This window comes from Mauremys mutica, chromosome 15 (assembly GCF_020497125.1).
Source record: "Mauremys mutica isolate MM-2020 ecotype Southern chromosome 15, ASM2049712v1, whole genome shotgun sequence".
Classification (NCBI taxonomy): Eukaryota; Metazoa; Chordata; order Testudines; family Geoemydidae; genus Mauremys; species Mauremys mutica.
In genome coordinates this window covers 38334456-38349755 of record NC_059086.1, presented here as the reverse complement: position 1 = coordinate 38349755, position 15300 = coordinate 38334456, and the positions used below count along the sequence as shown (strand labels likewise).

Sequence of the window (15300 nt, the reverse complement as noted above, 5' to 3'; positions counted from 1 at the left end):
GGAGGTTGGGGGGCTCCGGGGTACCGCCCTGCAGGGGTGGGGGGAGGGCAGTGGATGCTGGGGGGTCTCAGCTGGGGGTCGCTGTGCAGGGCGGGGGGGTCCCTGCAGGAGGGTCTCAGGGAGGGCGAGTTCCGCGTGGGGGCGGGGGCGGGATTGACGTGCAAGGGCGGGGCCTGGCCGCAAATCTCCGCCCCCCTGCGGCACGTGGGGCGGAGCCGTGGCCGGGATGGAAGAAGCTGGAGCAGCCCGGGCTGGGCTGGGCTTGTATCCGAGCGGCGAGTGGGCGCGGGGGGGTGGTGAGGGGACTGGGGGCAGGTCTGGGGCTGCAGAAGGGGCTGGGGGTGGGTCTGGGGGTGCAGGAGGGGCTGTGAGCGGGTCTGGGGGTGCAGAAGGCTGGGGGTGAAGGGGCTGGGGGTGCAGAAGGGGGCTGTGAGCAGGGCTGGGGGGTGGGTCTGGGGTGCAGGAGGGGGTGAGGGGGCTGGGGGTGGGTCTGGGGGTGCAGAAGGCTGGGGGTGCAGAAGGGGCTGGGAGGATTTGGGGAGGTGATGAGGCTGTGGGGCCCACGGGGGTCTCTGGGGGAGGGGGCTGTGGGGGGTCTCTCCCATGGGACTGGCCATGTCTCTCACCTGCCCCCACCCCAGTTTTTTCCCACTCCCTTTTTCCTTAACCTCCCCCCACACAGCACCTTGAGCATCCCATTTCCATCCCCCCTGGAGGCCCAAATCGCTCACGGCTCCCTGGCCCCCGACCCTGAGCCCCGCAAGGGGGGGATCAGCAAAGAACTGACGGTGACTGAGAACTTCCTACACGTGTGAGTGAGTCCCCCCCCCCCATGGAGACCAACCCTCACTAGGGGCTGTGGGTCAGGAGTGAGGGGCACCAGCAGAGCTGCGGGGGTGTCAGGGTGGGGCTAGTAGGGTCTGCAGGTCAGGAGTGAGGGGCACCGGCAGGTCTGTGGGTCATGAGGGGTACTGGCTAAGCTGGGTTTAGGGGGGGCTCCCCTCCCACCTCACCCCATATCCTCCTACCAGGCACTGGAAAGCAGATGAGGCCCGGATCCTGCGTGTTTCCATCAGCTCCTTCCTGGACCATCTCGCCCTAGTGATAGAGACCATGGAGATGTTCGGGCCACCGGTACCCCGCTAGCGCCTGCCCTCTGGCACCCCTGGGGAGCCAGGGGAGGGGCAAGAGGCTGGGCCAACGTCCTCTCTGCCCCCGTTGCCTTGGAGATGCTGGAGCTGCTGGGGGTGCAGACCAGGCATCAGCTGGACTGTCCTGGTCGGGGGGTGGTGGAGACAGAGACGGTCCCTGCATCTGGCCAGCACCTTGGACTGGTTTCAGCTCTGAGACTAGATGAGCCGGGGGTGTGTGTGTGCACAATGCTGGGGGGCTGTGGGACTCTGTGCAGGGGGGCTCTGTATAGACCCCACCCATGTTGTGATGAACTCTGCAATAAATGCTGCAGTGGAAACCCCTGCCTGTCTGAATATAAGCAGGAAAAAGACCCTCCCCTCCCCAGGTTGCGATCCACCCCTTGGAGCTACCCCCACTGGAACCTCCCTCAGCACAGCCCGCTGGGATCAACCTTCTCCCAGGACCCACCCCATATACAGCCTCCCTCTCAGGAACTCTCCCCTTCCTTTGGTTAATGAGCCCTGCTGCCCCCTACGCAGCCCTCCCTGGGATCCTCTTTCTGCCTAACATGGGAGATGGGACCCTCCCAAAGACCCACAAACAGCATCTCCCAGAATCCACCTCTGCAGCCCCCCTACCCCCACAATGGGACATGTGCCCCATGCTGGCAGGTGAAGAGTTAACAGGCAGCTGAGTGGTCCAATTAGCCCTTCCTGGAGAGGGGTGGAAGGCAGCTAATTAAGAATGAGCAGCAGCTGGGGAGGTGCAGGCTTGGCTCCTATAAAGGAAGAGGATGAGGGTGCACTGGTTGGAAAGCAGAGGCAGAGAGGGCTGTGCTGTGCTGTGCTGTGCTGTGCTGTGCTGTGCTGTGCTGTGCTGTGCTGTGCTGTGCTGTGCTGTGCTGTGCTGTGCTGTGCTGTGCTGTGCTGTGCTGTGCTGTGCTGTGCTGTGCTGTGCTGTGCTGTGCTGTGCTGTGCTGTGCGCTGGACACCGCCCGCCCCCCGGTGTGTGTGTTCCTATACTGCTGGAAAGCCCCCTTCCATCAGTGCAGTCTCTGTCCATGCTGTGGGGTCACTCTAGTGTGGTCTGTCCCATAGACATCCCTGTGGCCAGGGTTGCAGGGTGGGCCCCTGAGGGAGGGACAAGGAATTGGGGTGACCTAATGAAGGTGGGGCTAATTTCACAATTAATTTTATATTTTTATTTTTTAAAACAAAAATGTATTTAATTACCAAAAAAACCTCAGTTTTTAGTTAAAAATATAACCATCCCCTATTTTGCAGATGCTTCCGGGGGGGGGGGGGTAGCTGCCTACAGTGTTGGGGGCAGCTGAGTGGGGGTTTTGTTAATGTCGGGGAGTGTAAATGCTGGAAGTGGGGCAGGCTGCACCGGGAACGCTGGCAGAATCACTGCCTGAGAGCTGGTAGTCGAGACAGGTGGCAGAGCGATTCCAAATGCCATGTGTAGTAGGGGGTTTGGTTATGCAGGGGATGTCCACACTTCACACACCCCATCAGTGCTGTGTCAGCTACCTATGCCGACAGGGGCCGGGGGGAGGTTTCCCATGGCCATAGGTAATGCACCTCCCCGAGACGCTATAGCCAGGTTGATGGAAGAATTCGTTCATCTACTTAGTGCTGTTTGCACCAGGGGTGGGTCAGTGTTGCTGCATCTCTCAGGTTTTTCACACCGTAGCTGCACTGATGTAAGTTCCTGGTGCAAACCAGGCCTAAGAGATTGTGGCTGGGATGCGCCAGCAGGCGCGCTCGCTCTCCCCCGCCCCACCCGTGGGACGCTGACTGGCAGCTCAGCTAGTAACACCTGCGTAGAATCGTCCACACCGTAGCTCTGAGGACCGACTCCGCTGAGCGCCAGTCACGGCCCGGAGCCAGGAGAGAAGCGAGGCAACGGGCTGCACCTCATCGCATGGGAGCTGCAGGTTGTTTGGGGCCATAATCCGCCCAAGGTTTGTACGTGGGGCCCGTGTCTGTGCTGGGAGCTGCTGGCCCAGCCTGGGCTCAGCCCGGCCGCGCTGTTTGCCGAGGTGGGGAGCGGCCCTGGGCTCACGCAGGACTTGGGGCCGGAGACACCCCCCCCCCCCCCCCCGCGCCTAGGACGTTCCTGGGGCGGCAGCGCTCGGCGGGGGGGGGGGGCGGTGAAGTAGCCGCTGATTCCTTAGGAGCTGCGGTGAGAGCGGCCACAATCCAGCCCCTGGGCAGCGACCCTGCGCTTCTGCCCGCCGCGCGAGGGGCGAGGAGGGGCCGCACGGAGCAGCCTGGTGCTGGCGGCGGAGCCGGGCAGGGGCTGGAGCCGGGGGCGCAGCCGGGGCTCCCTGTGGGCGGCCCGGGAGGGGGACCGGGGGTTCCGAGCCGGGCGGAGCCGCTGTCCCAGCCCCGGCTCCTGGGTCAGTCAGTGGCGGGTTCAGCAGCTGGTGCGCGGAGCCCCCCCCCGCCGGGACGGGACACAGCGCGCGGGAATATGGGGGGGGGCCCGGCTGAGAATGGGCCATGGACCCGCCGGGGAGGGGAGGGAACCGGGCGCTTCCCGGGGCTCCCACAGAGTAACCGGGCCGAGGGCCCCGTGCGCGCTGTGCCGCCCGAGCCGCGCAGGCGCAGTGGGGAGCAGCGCGGGGCGCTCCCATTGGCCGGCGCTGGGTGGGCGGGGCCGGGCGGCGGCCAATGGCGCGGCGGGGGGATAAAGCCGGGGGCGGCCCCCGCGCGGGGAGCGGGGCTGCCGGGACGGGACGGGACCCAGGCGTCCGGGAGACCAAGCGCCGCGCGGAGCCGGTTTGTTCCCGGACCGGAGCGAGCCCGACACCCGCCCGCGTCCTGCTGCCGAGACGCCGGAGGGCGCGACCCCAAGGGGCGGTGACCAGCGCCGGCTCCACCCAGCCCGGCCGGGCCACGAGCCATGGACGGACCCAGCTCATCGCTCATGATTGTCTAGACCTGTCATAGCGCCCCCCCCCCCCCCCCCCGTCCATGCTGCTGCGTCCCAGCCGCTTTAGTCTCGCCTCGTGTCTCAGGCAATAAGAGCGACTCTGTCTTATTTGCTGTCCTGTTTTAATGATTCCTAATGTCCTGTTTGACAGCCTGTGCACACTGCGTGCACGTCTTTTTCCTGATTCATTGTAGCTAAATCAGCCCCCATCATATTGTATGTATAGCCTGAGTTATTCTGTGAGATTGTCTGGGGCTTGGCCACAGGTGTTCTCTCCCCTGGCACTGGCAGTCAGGGCCATGGGCAGACAGCAGTAATTGGGCAGGGGGGCTTTTCCCAAATCTGAGGAAATGTGAAGTTGCAGACCTAGTAATGAAGGTTTCTTTTCAGAATGGGGAGAAAACTAGTAGCGTTCCTTACAAAAGAGCAACTAAAATGGAAAGAACTTACAGGGATTTGTAGGGGATCTTCATGCATGACAGTCTCTGTTAGACCAGAGTTAGGTTAGCTGTAACCCTAATAATTTGTGTGAGAAGTTGTTTTGACCTTGTGTAGATAGACTGGTGTCTCTCAGAAGTGAGAAAAACAAGATGTCTGTGAAATACTGAGGCCTAAGGCGGGGGGGGGGGGGGGAGAGAATGACAGTGCTGCAGCAGGGTGTGAAAATACCCTTAGTGCAGTCATAGCCATAGTTTTATTACTCTGTGCCAATTGCCAGGATGGTTGGGAGAAGGTATTAAGCCTATTATTTTCTCAGGCAGAAAGGCTGCTGGACATGTATAAGAACTTTGGCAACTACAAGCTCATCTCTGCATCTGTATATTGATCTTTTAACCAATTCTCTCTCTCTCTTTCTCCTTTTAAAATAAATTTTAGCTTAGTTAATTTGGGATTGGAAGACCCTTTTCTTTTATATGATGAACTAAGATTTTTTTAAGGGAACTGCATGGTTTGGACTTCTAAGTGACCAGTGAGGGACTATAGAAACTGTTTTGTGCTGGCTTGGTAAATCTAAGTATTGGAATAGTTTGCAGTTCACCCTGATTGAGCGACCAGTGAATTCTTTAGGCAGCAGGTGTCACCCCAGGTAACAATCCAAGCCAGCTCTTTGTGCAAACAGGTTTTATTCCATAACACCATCAGAGCGGCTCAGATACACAGGCAGCAAAGAACAAGGGGAGGGGGGTGGTGTGGTGTCCTTCTCCAGACATCCACACAGGTCAGCAGGGCTGTTTGTAACACCAAGTGAGTGAGTCAGGCTCAGGGTGCCCAGGGCTTGGTTTGTAGGCACAACCTCCCCTCACCAGAGTTGCGTCTCCCGGATCTCAGAGATGGTCTGGCTGGCTCGCTGCAAGGCCTGATGGGAGACAGACGACATTAGCACAGGGGCAGAGAGAGACAACCCCCCCCCCCACCCCCCAAAGCGCACATGTGCCTTTCCCTCACCTGGAGCAGCCCAGCAGCCTCCTTGCGCTGCTGTGCCATGTCCTCTGACTCTGTGAGCAGCATGTCCAGCAGCTGCTGCTTGTATAGCTGTCCAACAAGCTGGCTCTGCAGATGGTCCTTGACATAGTTCACCAGGAAATGCATGACTGTCTTGGGGACACTGTGGAGGAGGGGCAGAGGTTACAAGGGCACCCAGATCTTGAGCCCTTTCAACTCCCCATGGCCCTTAAGGGTCCAGGAGAGGGGCTGCAGCCTCATGCCCTTGTCCATCCCCCCCCCCCCCATTTTACCTGTCCTGGATGCTTTTGCGCACAATGAGGAAATAGGATTTGATGAGTCTGCGGATCACCTCACAATCCCGCTGCTCCCGCTGGCTCAGCTTCCGTGTGGCCGGCATGGGCTGTGGGAAAAGAGATAGGGCATGGGCCTTCCCCCAGGGATATTCTCCAACAAGGTGCATTGTCCAGCACTGGCCAGCTTTTCCCTAGGAATAACTTTGGGGCAGTTCTCTGGCCTGTGGTGTTGCAGGGTGTGTCAGACTATGGAAGCAAAGCAGCTCTGAAAACTCACTGTGTCCAGCAGATTGACAGCATGGGAGCGACTGGGGCTGGAATACATGGTGGGCTGGGCATTCCCCTTGGGCTTCTCCTCCATGCCAGCATCCTCCACTTTGTCACTCTTCCAACGCCGGATCCCCTCTGCAGGGGGGTCATTCTGGGGAGAGCAGAGACCAGCTGGCCACCATGTCATGAGGGGTGACACTGGTGTCCATTGGAGGGGAGGTGGGGGAGAAGAGGCTCAGCAGTGGGACACAGGAGCAGAGAGGCATTACCTTGCTGCTGCTGACAGAGGCAGACACCAGTGCTGTGTCGATAAAGTCCGGGTGCTTGGTGTTGATATAGGCGAGCTCAATTGCAACCAGATTATGAACCTGCAGGGGAGAGAGAGAGATGGGATGGAGCCCAGCATGGTGGGTTCAAAACCAAAAAACCCTATGCGCTTTGAAAACACAACAATATTTAATTTAAACTCAACAAATGTGATTTTTGTTGTGAAACTGTTTAAAATAATATTGAGATTATTCTAAGCTTATTCCTGCTGACATCTCTGGGAGTTGGACAAGCTGGAATCCCTGTAAAATCTCAGACTGGAAGAGGGAAACAACTAGCAGATCTTCTCCTCTTAGAGTCATAGAATGCCAGGGCTGGAAGGGACCTCAGCTGCTCATCTAGTCCAACCCCCTGCTCAAAGCAGGACCAATTCCCAGACAGATTTTGGCCCCAGATCCCTAAAAATGGCCCCCTCAAGGATTGAACTCACAACCCTGGGTTTAGCAGGCCAATGCTCAAACCACTGAGCTATGCCTCCCCTCTTACACTTAACTTTCATTCAAAGGACATAGTGAAAGGCCTGTGATGAATATATCAGTCAGTTTTTTTAAGGTAATTTAATTTTCCTGTAATTTGTGTCAAGCACTATTTGGATGGAAACTGGAATTCCATTAAAAATGCGCAGAAACAGCATTTAATTGTTTTTATTAATTATCTAGTAAATAAAAATGCAAACTAGTAGCGTTCTCCACCACCCTCCTTCCCACCTGTTCACCCACCCCAATGATGCCCAGTTTGATATTTTCTAATATCAGAAAATTAAACTCTGAATAATGTAGGTTCAGCTACATAATGGTTTAAATAAACGTGTATAGATCTAGTGTATCCGCCTGCTTTGCAGAAAGAAGCACCACACTTAGTGTAAAGACTATATAATGGTTGTCAACCAGTGAGAATCCACCTTTTAAGTTATTTTCCTAAAAAGTACAAATGCAAAATATGATTAAAGTGGGTGATTTTTTAAAGTGCATTTTCCCACTTGCTGATTTAAATCCAATCAATCTGCCCTAGGACAAAGACTTCAACCCCCCACACCCATATCAGCCCCCTACCCTGCATGGATCCCAGATGTCCCATAGCAGCCCCCTCCCCCTGGGGTGTTACCATCTCGTTGGTGATGGGCAGCCTCTGCCGCAGGACGCCTGTCACCACCTCCACAATCGCTTCATGCAGTTTGGGGAAGCGCAACAGCTCCTGGGGCAGGGGAGGAGAGAGAGAGAGGAAAGATCTTGGAAATGTTGAAACTTCTAAAAGATGGCTACTGAGATGTGCTGGACACAAATGGGCCCACAGCTTAGCCAGAGACTGCTCCAGCTGTGTTTGATGACTGCAGGCCAGAGGTCTGCTTGGGCCCACTTTTAAAGCCCAATCTGGCCCTGAACCCAACACTTCCCCAGCAAGTGTGGCAGCACTTTTCACAGCCCAACACTTGTAGTCAGGTCCTGGTGGATTTGGGTCCTGTTACAGGGCTCTGTGGCAGATCCTGGGACAGGTAAAAGTACCACCTTGGACAGGCAGGGTCCAGCCCCCCCCCCCCCCCCGCCCGCCCAAAAGTAGTTACACCACCTGATTGCATGCTGTGTTATTTTACTGTCAGAGCCCATGGGGGCGGGCGGGGGTCAGGGAATCCAACCCCAGCTGCGCAGCACCCAGGTTACAGGGCAGGGGTCACAGAACCCCTCACTGGTCCGGGTGGACCCCCCCCCCCCAAACCATCACACACACACCAGGGGGATTGCACAGACTGGGTCAGAGCAGGCCTGAGAGGCCCAGGAGATAGGTATCAAGGATGAGCGTAACCCAGAAACAGACACGAGCATGCTGTGTTCTCACTGTAACACTTCTTATCTGAGATGAATGCGCTGTGCAGCAGGGAAAGCAGGAGGGGCTCTGCTGGGGCTAGCAGAGCCCCTTGGGGAAACCACAGGCACTGGCCTAAGGTCAGACACTCCCCCGGGGGGGGGGGGGGGAACCTGTGTGTTATAGGTGGAGCAGGGCTGGATGATGGGAGCTGTGGGTCTCCAGGGGGCTGGGGGGGGGGGGGAGGGGGTCCCAGGTACCCCCAGGTTGTACGTGGAGCAGGGATGGATGATTTGGGGGGGGGACGGGACCTGTGTGTTGTAGGTGGAGCAGGGCTGGATGATGGGAGCTGTGGGTCTCCAGGGGGCTGGGGGGGGGGAGGGGGGTCCCAGGTACCCGCAGGTTGTACGTGGAGCAGGGATGGATGATTTGGGGGGGGGACGGGACCTGTGTGTTGTAGGTGGAGCAGTGCTGAATGATGCGCTGCAGCTCCTCATGCACCAGTTCCACACAGCGCAGGCTCGGGTCCTCCAGACGCTTGATCTGACGTTTCACCAGCAGCTCGAAGGAGACCTCAGGCACGAAGAGGGCGGGACGGGGGCCCTGAAGGGGAGGCAGGGACCCCATCAGAGCAGTGGCTTCTCCAGTGGGGATAGAGAGACACCTCCACCCCCTGTCACCACCCAGCCTCATCCCATTCTCCACTCCTGTGGGGCACAGAGAGCCGGGGGGGGGGGGGGGGGCTGGACCCTGCCTGTCCAAGATGGGACTGAGGGTGTCGTGGGGTGGGCACGTCCCACTCCAGGGGACTGGGAGGGGGGCACATACACACACTCACCCCGCAGTCCACTATGGTCTGTTACCCCCTGTCATGGCTCGGTACCATCCCCAACGTGAGTCAGGCGGTGTTACCGTACCATGCAGGGCTGGTAAGGGGCACCGTGGGGGGCTGCCAGCCACAGAGGCAGGGGTGCTCGGGCTCCAGCAAAGAAAGGGGGACAGAAGGGGCAGGGTGGTAGGGGCTAGCCTTCCGAAGCCAGCTGTTCACACACCGCCCATGGCTTTGCAGTCTCCTCAACAACAGTTTGTGAGGACAGCGGATGGCATTTGCCATGGTGCTGGGCAGGCCGAGGTCTCTAGGTACCAAACCTCGCAGCTCGTGTTGCACTGTTTAATGTGGGACAGTGACTGGGCCATGGGAACATCTGTGGCCCATTTATTCCACCTAAATTAATAGAACAAGGGCCAGTGGAGAGGGGTACCATACCGTGGCATTGCGAATGGCCGTCAGGATGTCCAACATCGTGAGCCCAGCCAGCGGGTCGATGGACTCCAACGTCCGGCCGAACGTCTCGTGGAAGATGTAGCACATGCGGGCACCCCCGCAGCTGGGGGATGGCGCGGTTGGGGGGGGGGGGGGGAGACACAGAAGGGTTCAGAGGGAACATAGAAACAGTAGCCAAAGCACAGGTTCCTCCCCCTCCCCCTGCCCCCCCCGAATGGCCACACACCCCTGCCTCTCAGCACCGCCCACCCCCGACCTCTCAGCGCCCAGGTATCTGCACTACAGTTCCTGCCATGGGGGCAGGTCCGCCCCCCCCCACCCCAGCACTCACAGCTCTGAGGTCTCAATGTTCCGGGCCGTGCCCTCGATGGTGTGGCAGTACTCGGTGGCGAACTTGGTGATGATCTGCAGCAGCGTGGCATTCTTGTCCTCGATGGGCTGCCCATAGCTCTGCAGCACTGACTGGTACTGGGCCGTCAGCACATTCACCCGGGTTTTCAGCTCCGGCAGGCAATCCCGGATGTGGTGCATCAGCAGCCTGGGGCAGGGCACAGGAATGAGCCCGTCTAACCCAGCCTCCCGGCTCCTGACTTTCCAGGGAATCATTCTGGCACCCAGCGCTGACAGCCAGGGCTCAACTCCTCCGCTGGGGTGACTCCAGGGTCTCCTGCCACCATGTGCTACCCCCCATGCTCCTGGCCACTCTCTAGTGGCACTGAGTTCTGCTGGAGAATGTCAGGTGTGGAAGCCAGGAAATAATTAACAAGGATTTGAAGGGATCTTAATGAATGTCAGTTACTTAGCATGAGTTAGGCTAGCTGTGACCCTAATGACGTGAGATTTGTAGAAGCAAGATAATGTGAGACAGAGTGAACTGTGTACAAAGTTATTACGACCGTGCAACAGTCTAACCAAATATGCAAGCTTGCTTTTCTTAGGAGTGAGACAAATAAGATAGCAGAAAGGCTTATGTATAAACAAAATGTATTTGTTGCTTTTTACCATCTGTATTATTGCTAGAAATTGTCTGTAACAAAGGTATAAAGCTTGCTGTAATTGTTTACCAGTGGAGAGACCTGTCCGGGACTGGGGCGACCCTGTGTCCTAGGGCACTCTCTCCCTCCATTGTAATTACTGGAGAAATAATAAAGTATTTGATTTTGCTGCACCCAAACAAAAAGCGAGAACTAAGTTTTTCTCCGACACAGGTATGACACTCACCCACACCCCCCTTTCTGGTCAGTTGTAAATGGGCTCACTTCTATTCCGTCTGCCGGGGCAGCACCCCCCCCCCCCCCGTTCTTTTCCTTCTCTGCAACAGATCCCTTAACTGCACCCTCCCCAGCCCTAGTCCTCTGGCCCCAGTGCCCCTCGCCAGGGAGAGCAGAGCCCCAGCTGCACAGATCCTAGCTGGCACCGCTCCTCCCCAGCTGGTACCCACCGGTTGAGGGTCTTGGCCAGGTGCCGGGTGCCGTTGCGGTTGGCCAGCGATGGGTATCGCTTCTGCAGGAAGCCCTGCTCGTCCTGCAGTGACTCAGTGATGCTCTTCCCAGTGTTGATATCATGCTGGCTCCTGGGAGGGGCGGGACAGAGTCATTGTCTGTCCCCACTCCCCCTCCATTCCAGGCTGGTGGGGAACGTTGGGTTTGCTGCCCCCTGCAGCCCCTCCAATCCCCCAAACTCCAGCACAGCACCAAAGACTTTCTCCACAGCCCTCCACCCCCCAAACTCCAAAGCAGCCCCCCAACTCCATGCACATACCTCCAAACTCCAGCCAAGTCCTGCCCCTCCCACCTCTCAGCAGACCCCCATGCCCTACATCTCCACAGCCCCTCCACCGGCTCTACACAGCACCCCCCAGACTCCACCACCCTCCTGCCCACCTGTTCACCACCCCAATGATGCCCAGTTTGACGGGGATGACCCGGCCCATCAGAACGTCCATGGCGTCTGTCCCAGCGTCCATCAGGTCCAGCTTGGTGACCACAGCCAGTGTGCGGCGTCCTGCAGGAGGGGAGTGGGTAGGGATGATCAGGCAGGCCCAGGCTCAGAGACGGAGACCTAGGCCCAAGCTACACTTACCCACCTAGTGACGTGGGTCAGGGTGTGAAACCCCCCAGGGCGACCTAACCCCCAGCACAGACGCTGCTGTGCTGGCAGACCAGTGTGTCTGGCACTAGGTGGCATTCCTACAGCACCAGGAAAGCCCCTCAATCAGGTACCCATGTCTGGGCCGGCACAGCCACTGGAGCCCGCACAGTGCAGCTAGGGCAGGAGGCAGACCCCCAGGAGGTTTTGGAGCAGCAGGGCAGGGGATTCAGCCGACACAGACACTGACCTAAGCCTGGCTTTTCTTCTCTAGCCTGGACCCTCCGATCCCGGACTGCAGGGGACCAACAAAGATCAGCGGGTTTTGCTATGGCCGCCCTGCATCCCTCCCGGTCCCTGCTGCCTGCAGCACTCCCGTCAGGGGTGAAGTCTCTGCTAAGGACCCAAACTCCCCTAGAGCGGTGGACAGCCACAGAGAGGAACGGGGGGGGGGGCTGGAGCCCAAGGGATTTATGGGGGAACAAAGCCAGAGCCTCACACATTAAAAGGGGGGGCACTCCCTAAAGAGAGTCTGTGAAGGCTGCACCACCAAACACCCAGTAAATCCACTGCATCCCCCTCACCACCTGCCTCCACTCCCCCCATGCAGGGCTCACAGCCCACCAGCTCTCAGCCCTACCCATGCCCTGGGTGCCCTGGGGGAGCCCCACACATCAGTACCATCAGGGTCAACATCCCGGGCCAGCTTGAGCGCCTCAGAGGTGGCCATGTCGGTGTTGGCAGCTGTCACAGCCAGGATCAGGCAGTTCGGATTGGAGACGTAGGACAGGATCATCTCCCGCACCTGCCCCTCAATGTCGGGGGGCTGGTCCCCCACAGGCACCTGGAGAGGGGAGAGAAGAGTGAGTGCAGGCTCCTGCCAGACAAGATACAGGCGAGCCCGGACTGCTGGGTTCTCTCCCCAGCTCTGGGATGAGAGCAGGGGCTGGTGGTTAGAGCAGGAGGGGCTGGGAGCCAAGACTCCTGGTACAGACACCGACTGGCTGAGGCTCCATAGTTGGGAAGGTCTCCCAGTGAGAACAGGAATAAGCCGGATTTTAGAAATATCCCCCTAGCGGCAGCTTTGATAGACACCCACAGTGGGGCATTACCCCTCCCCACCCCATCCCCCAACACCATGGGGCACCCGCCTCTCACCTTGGTGATCCCCGGTAGGTCAACCAATGTCAGGTTCAGGACATGTGGAGAGTAGATCTTCAGATACAGGGGCTCCGGGCTGATCCCCTGCAGGGCAATAACCAGCAGAGTTACAGCAGAGGGGGCTGGGCCCCAGGACTCCTGGGTTCTCTCCCCGGCTCTGGGAGGGAGAGTGGGGTCTGGTGGGTTACAGTAGTGGGAGGCAGGGATCAGGACTCCTGGTTTCAAACACAAACATTGGGGAGGTTTTGTCACAGGTGTTCATTACCTTGTTGGTTCCTGTCATCCTCTCGGTCTCAGTCTCAATCTCCTGCTGGATCTCATTGAAGTTGGTGAAGGTCTGAGAGGGGACAGAGAGGCAGGGCTAGCCCCGAGACACGCTCCATGGCCCCTGGTGGCACTTCCCTCTGTCCCGAAGCTGACAGTACGTGGAGGGAGGGCGTGCAATGACCCACAGCCAGGATGGGCAAGGGAGGCTGCCCCCCACCTCCAGCAAAGGACAGGGATGGGTGCTGGGACTATCACCCCCATTACCCCTTGACAGACAGGTCAGGGAGGGGCATCCCCCACCCCTCTGATTACCATCATTTCCCCCCAAGACCCAGACAGGGGTTGAGGGGGCCACCCCCAGATCCCGAGCAGGGCCCCTACCTTGTGCTTGCAATGCAGGAAGGTCGCCCACTCCTCGGCCTGGGTACCTGCAGGGAGAGCCAATCTGGGGTCACTCTCAGCCCCCCAGGGTGTGGACAGGGCTTCAGGGGCTTGCGCAGCCCCACTCCAAGCAGCTCTGTTTTGGACCCTGTCTCCCCATAGGAACCACTGGCTTCAACCCACAGACACGGGCTCCCCAGCAGCAGGGAGAGAGGGAGTCACAGTGAGCCAGACATCTCGTGGTCTCACCACCTCAGCCCTTGGGGCCTCTATCCTCAACCTCCCAGAGCGTGGGGGGGCCTCCCTGTGAACGGTACTGCAGAGCAAGGGAGATAACCCAGGAGTCCTGGCTTCCAGCCCCCCACCCCCACTCTAACCACTACACCTCACTGCCCTCCCAGAGCTGGGTTACAACCAAGGACTCCTGGCCTCCCACAACCTTCTGCCTCCTGTCTCCTTAGCCCAGGGAGAGCCCACCTTGGCTCCCAGCACCCCCTTACTTGTCTCCCCACTGGCTGCATGTTGCCGCTCCTCCAGAAATGGCACATTCACCAGCTGCAGGACCAGGGGCCGCCGGGTGACAACGCCTGAGCCCCGGGGCAGGAAGTCACGACCCACAATGCTCTCCAGAACCGAGCTCTTCCCGCTGCTCTGTGAGGAGGGGAGAGACGGGGTTAAGGCTGGAGAGGACAGGAGGGTGAGGGGCAGCCAGGAGTGGTGGGGAGAGGGAGAAGAGGAGCCTGGGGCTTCAGAGATTAGAGGGTGTTGGCGGGATCTCACCTGGACCCCAGTGGGGCAGCTGGATCCCCCCAGGAAGGGAGGGATTGGAGTCTCACCTGGGCCCCAATCACCATGACCTGGGGCAGCCGGATTCCCCCAGGGAGGGAAGGGTGGGCTGGGGGGGGGGGTCTCACCTGGCTGGGCCCCAATCACCACGATCTGGGGCAGCCGGATCCCCCCAGGGAGGGAAGGGTGGGACTGGGAGGGGGGAGGTCAGGGGTCTCACCTGGACCCCAATGGGGCAGCCGGATCTCCCCAGGGAGGGAAGGGTGGGACTGGGAGGGGGGAGGTCAGGGGTCTCACCTGGACCCCAATGGGGCAGCCGGATCCCCCCAGGGAGGGAAGGGTGGGGTCTCAACTGGACCCCAATGGGGCAGCCGGATCCCCCCAGGGAGGGAAGGGTGGGGTCTCAACTGGACCCCAATGGGGCAGCCGGATCCCCCCAGGGAGGGAAGGGTGGGGTCTCACCTGGGCCCCAATCACCACGATCTGGGGCAGCTGGATCACCTCGGCCCCCACCGTGTTGAAAATCTCCTGCAGTTTGTTGATCACGGGGATCAGGGTCTCCATGGCAGGGCCGGGTGCGGGGCTCCGCCCTGCCGGGGGACATGGGGCACCCTCTCAAATCACCCGGGAGTCAGTACAGCCCCGCAGCCAAAAATAGAACCCGGGCGTCCGGGCTCCCCCCGCCCCACACGGACACGGAGCGGACCCAGGCGTCCGGGAAGGGTTCGCTCCCCTACCTGCTCTCAGGCCCCGGCTCCAGCCCCATTCACTCCCCAACCCGGAAGCACCGGCCCGCCCCTCTCCACTCCCTATTGGTCCGAGACCCCAGGAGTCCCATCGCTATTTGCGGAGGGGCCATCAATCACTGCTCAACGCCCTTCGTCTAATCCCATAGCAGGAGAGTGGCTCTGCGCGAGGGCTGAGACTGGAGGGTTATTGGCTCGTTCTTGCACCAATCAGCGGGGCCATGGTCTCCGTGGCGGCCATGTTTGAAAGGGGCAACATGAGGGCAACATTGCCCAAACAGGGCGGGCTCTACGCAAAAGAATAAATGGACTCAAATCTGACATCAGGAGTTATAATATTCAGAAACCAGGAGGAGAACACTTCAGTCTCCCTGGT

General features: G+C 59.1%; 2 protein-coding genes across 5 annotated transcripts; one reads left to right on the top strand and one right to left on the bottom strand.

Moving 5' to 3' along the window:
- The first annotated feature begins 147 nt into the window (after nucleotides 1-147).
- Nucleotides 148-1471, top strand: LAGE3 (L antigen family member 3). Its single transcript, XM_044988160.1, has 3 exons — nucleotides 148-264; nucleotides 683-811; nucleotides 1032-1471. The coding sequence occupies exons 1-3, from the start codon at nucleotides 227-229 to the stop codon at nucleotides 1144-1146; spliced, it is 282 nt and encodes a 93-aa protein (XP_044844095.1). The 5' UTR covers nucleotides 148-226; the 3' UTR covers nucleotides 1147-1471.
- A 3708-nt stretch (nucleotides 1472-5179) lies between these two features.
- Nucleotides 5180-15035, bottom strand: LOC123349826 (dynamin-1-like protein). 4 transcript variants are annotated; one of them, XM_044988044.1, is made up of 18 exons: nucleotides 14916-15035; nucleotides 14641-14768; nucleotides 13893-14043; nucleotides 13393-13439; nucleotides 13010-13081; nucleotides 12742-12828; nucleotides 12265-12427; nucleotides 11379-11499; nucleotides 10937-11068; nucleotides 9827-10033; nucleotides 9478-9598; nucleotides 8658-8813; nucleotides 7515-7604; nucleotides 6353-6451; nucleotides 6091-6234; nucleotides 5811-5920; nucleotides 5521-5680; nucleotides 5180-5431 (listed from the first exon to the last, which is right to left on the bottom strand). In XM_044988044.1, the coding sequence occupies exons 2-18, from the start codon at nucleotides 14740-14742 to the stop codon at nucleotides 5375-5377; spliced, it is 2019 nt and encodes a 672-aa protein (XP_044843979.1). In that variant the 5' UTR covers nucleotides 14743-14768; nucleotides 14916-15035; the 3' UTR covers nucleotides 5180-5374. The 4 variants fall into 4 exon arrangements, 3 of the variants coding, with proteins under 3 accessions (XP_044843979.1, XP_044843980.1, XP_044843981.1); XM_044988045.1 differs by lacking the exon at nucleotides 14916-15035 and having other exon boundaries at nucleotides 6091-6236; nucleotides 6358-6451; nucleotides 14641-14907; XM_044988046.1 differs by lacking the exon at nucleotides 14916-15035 and having other exon boundaries at nucleotides 13893-14038; nucleotides 14641-14907.
- Between the last annotated feature and the right edge of the window lie 265 nt (nucleotides 15036-15300).

Coding starts and splice junctions, on each gene's coding strand:
- LAGE3 (XM_044988160.1), top strand. CDS start 227: ATGGAAGAAGCTGGAGCAGCCCGGGCTGGGCTGGGCTT. Junction 265..682: donor GCCCGGGCTGGGCTGGGCTT/GTATCCGAGCGG, acceptor CCCCCCACACAG/CACCTTGAGCATCCCATTTC. Junction 812..1,031: donor ACTGAGAACTTCCTACACGT/GTGAGTGAGTCC, acceptor TCCTCCTACCAG/GCACTGGAAAGCAGATGAGG.
- LOC123349826 (XM_044988044.1), bottom strand. CDS start 14,742: ATGGAGACCCTGATCCCCGTGATCAACAAACTGCAGGAGATTTTCAAC. Junction 6,235..6,352: donor CCTCTGTCAGCAGCAGCAAG/GTAATGCCTCTC, acceptor TGCTCTCCCCAG/AATGACCCCCCTGCAGAGGG. Junction 5,921..6,090: donor CTGTCAATCTGCTGGACACA/GTGAGTTTTCAG, acceptor CTTTTCCCACAG/CCCATGCCGGCCACACGGAA.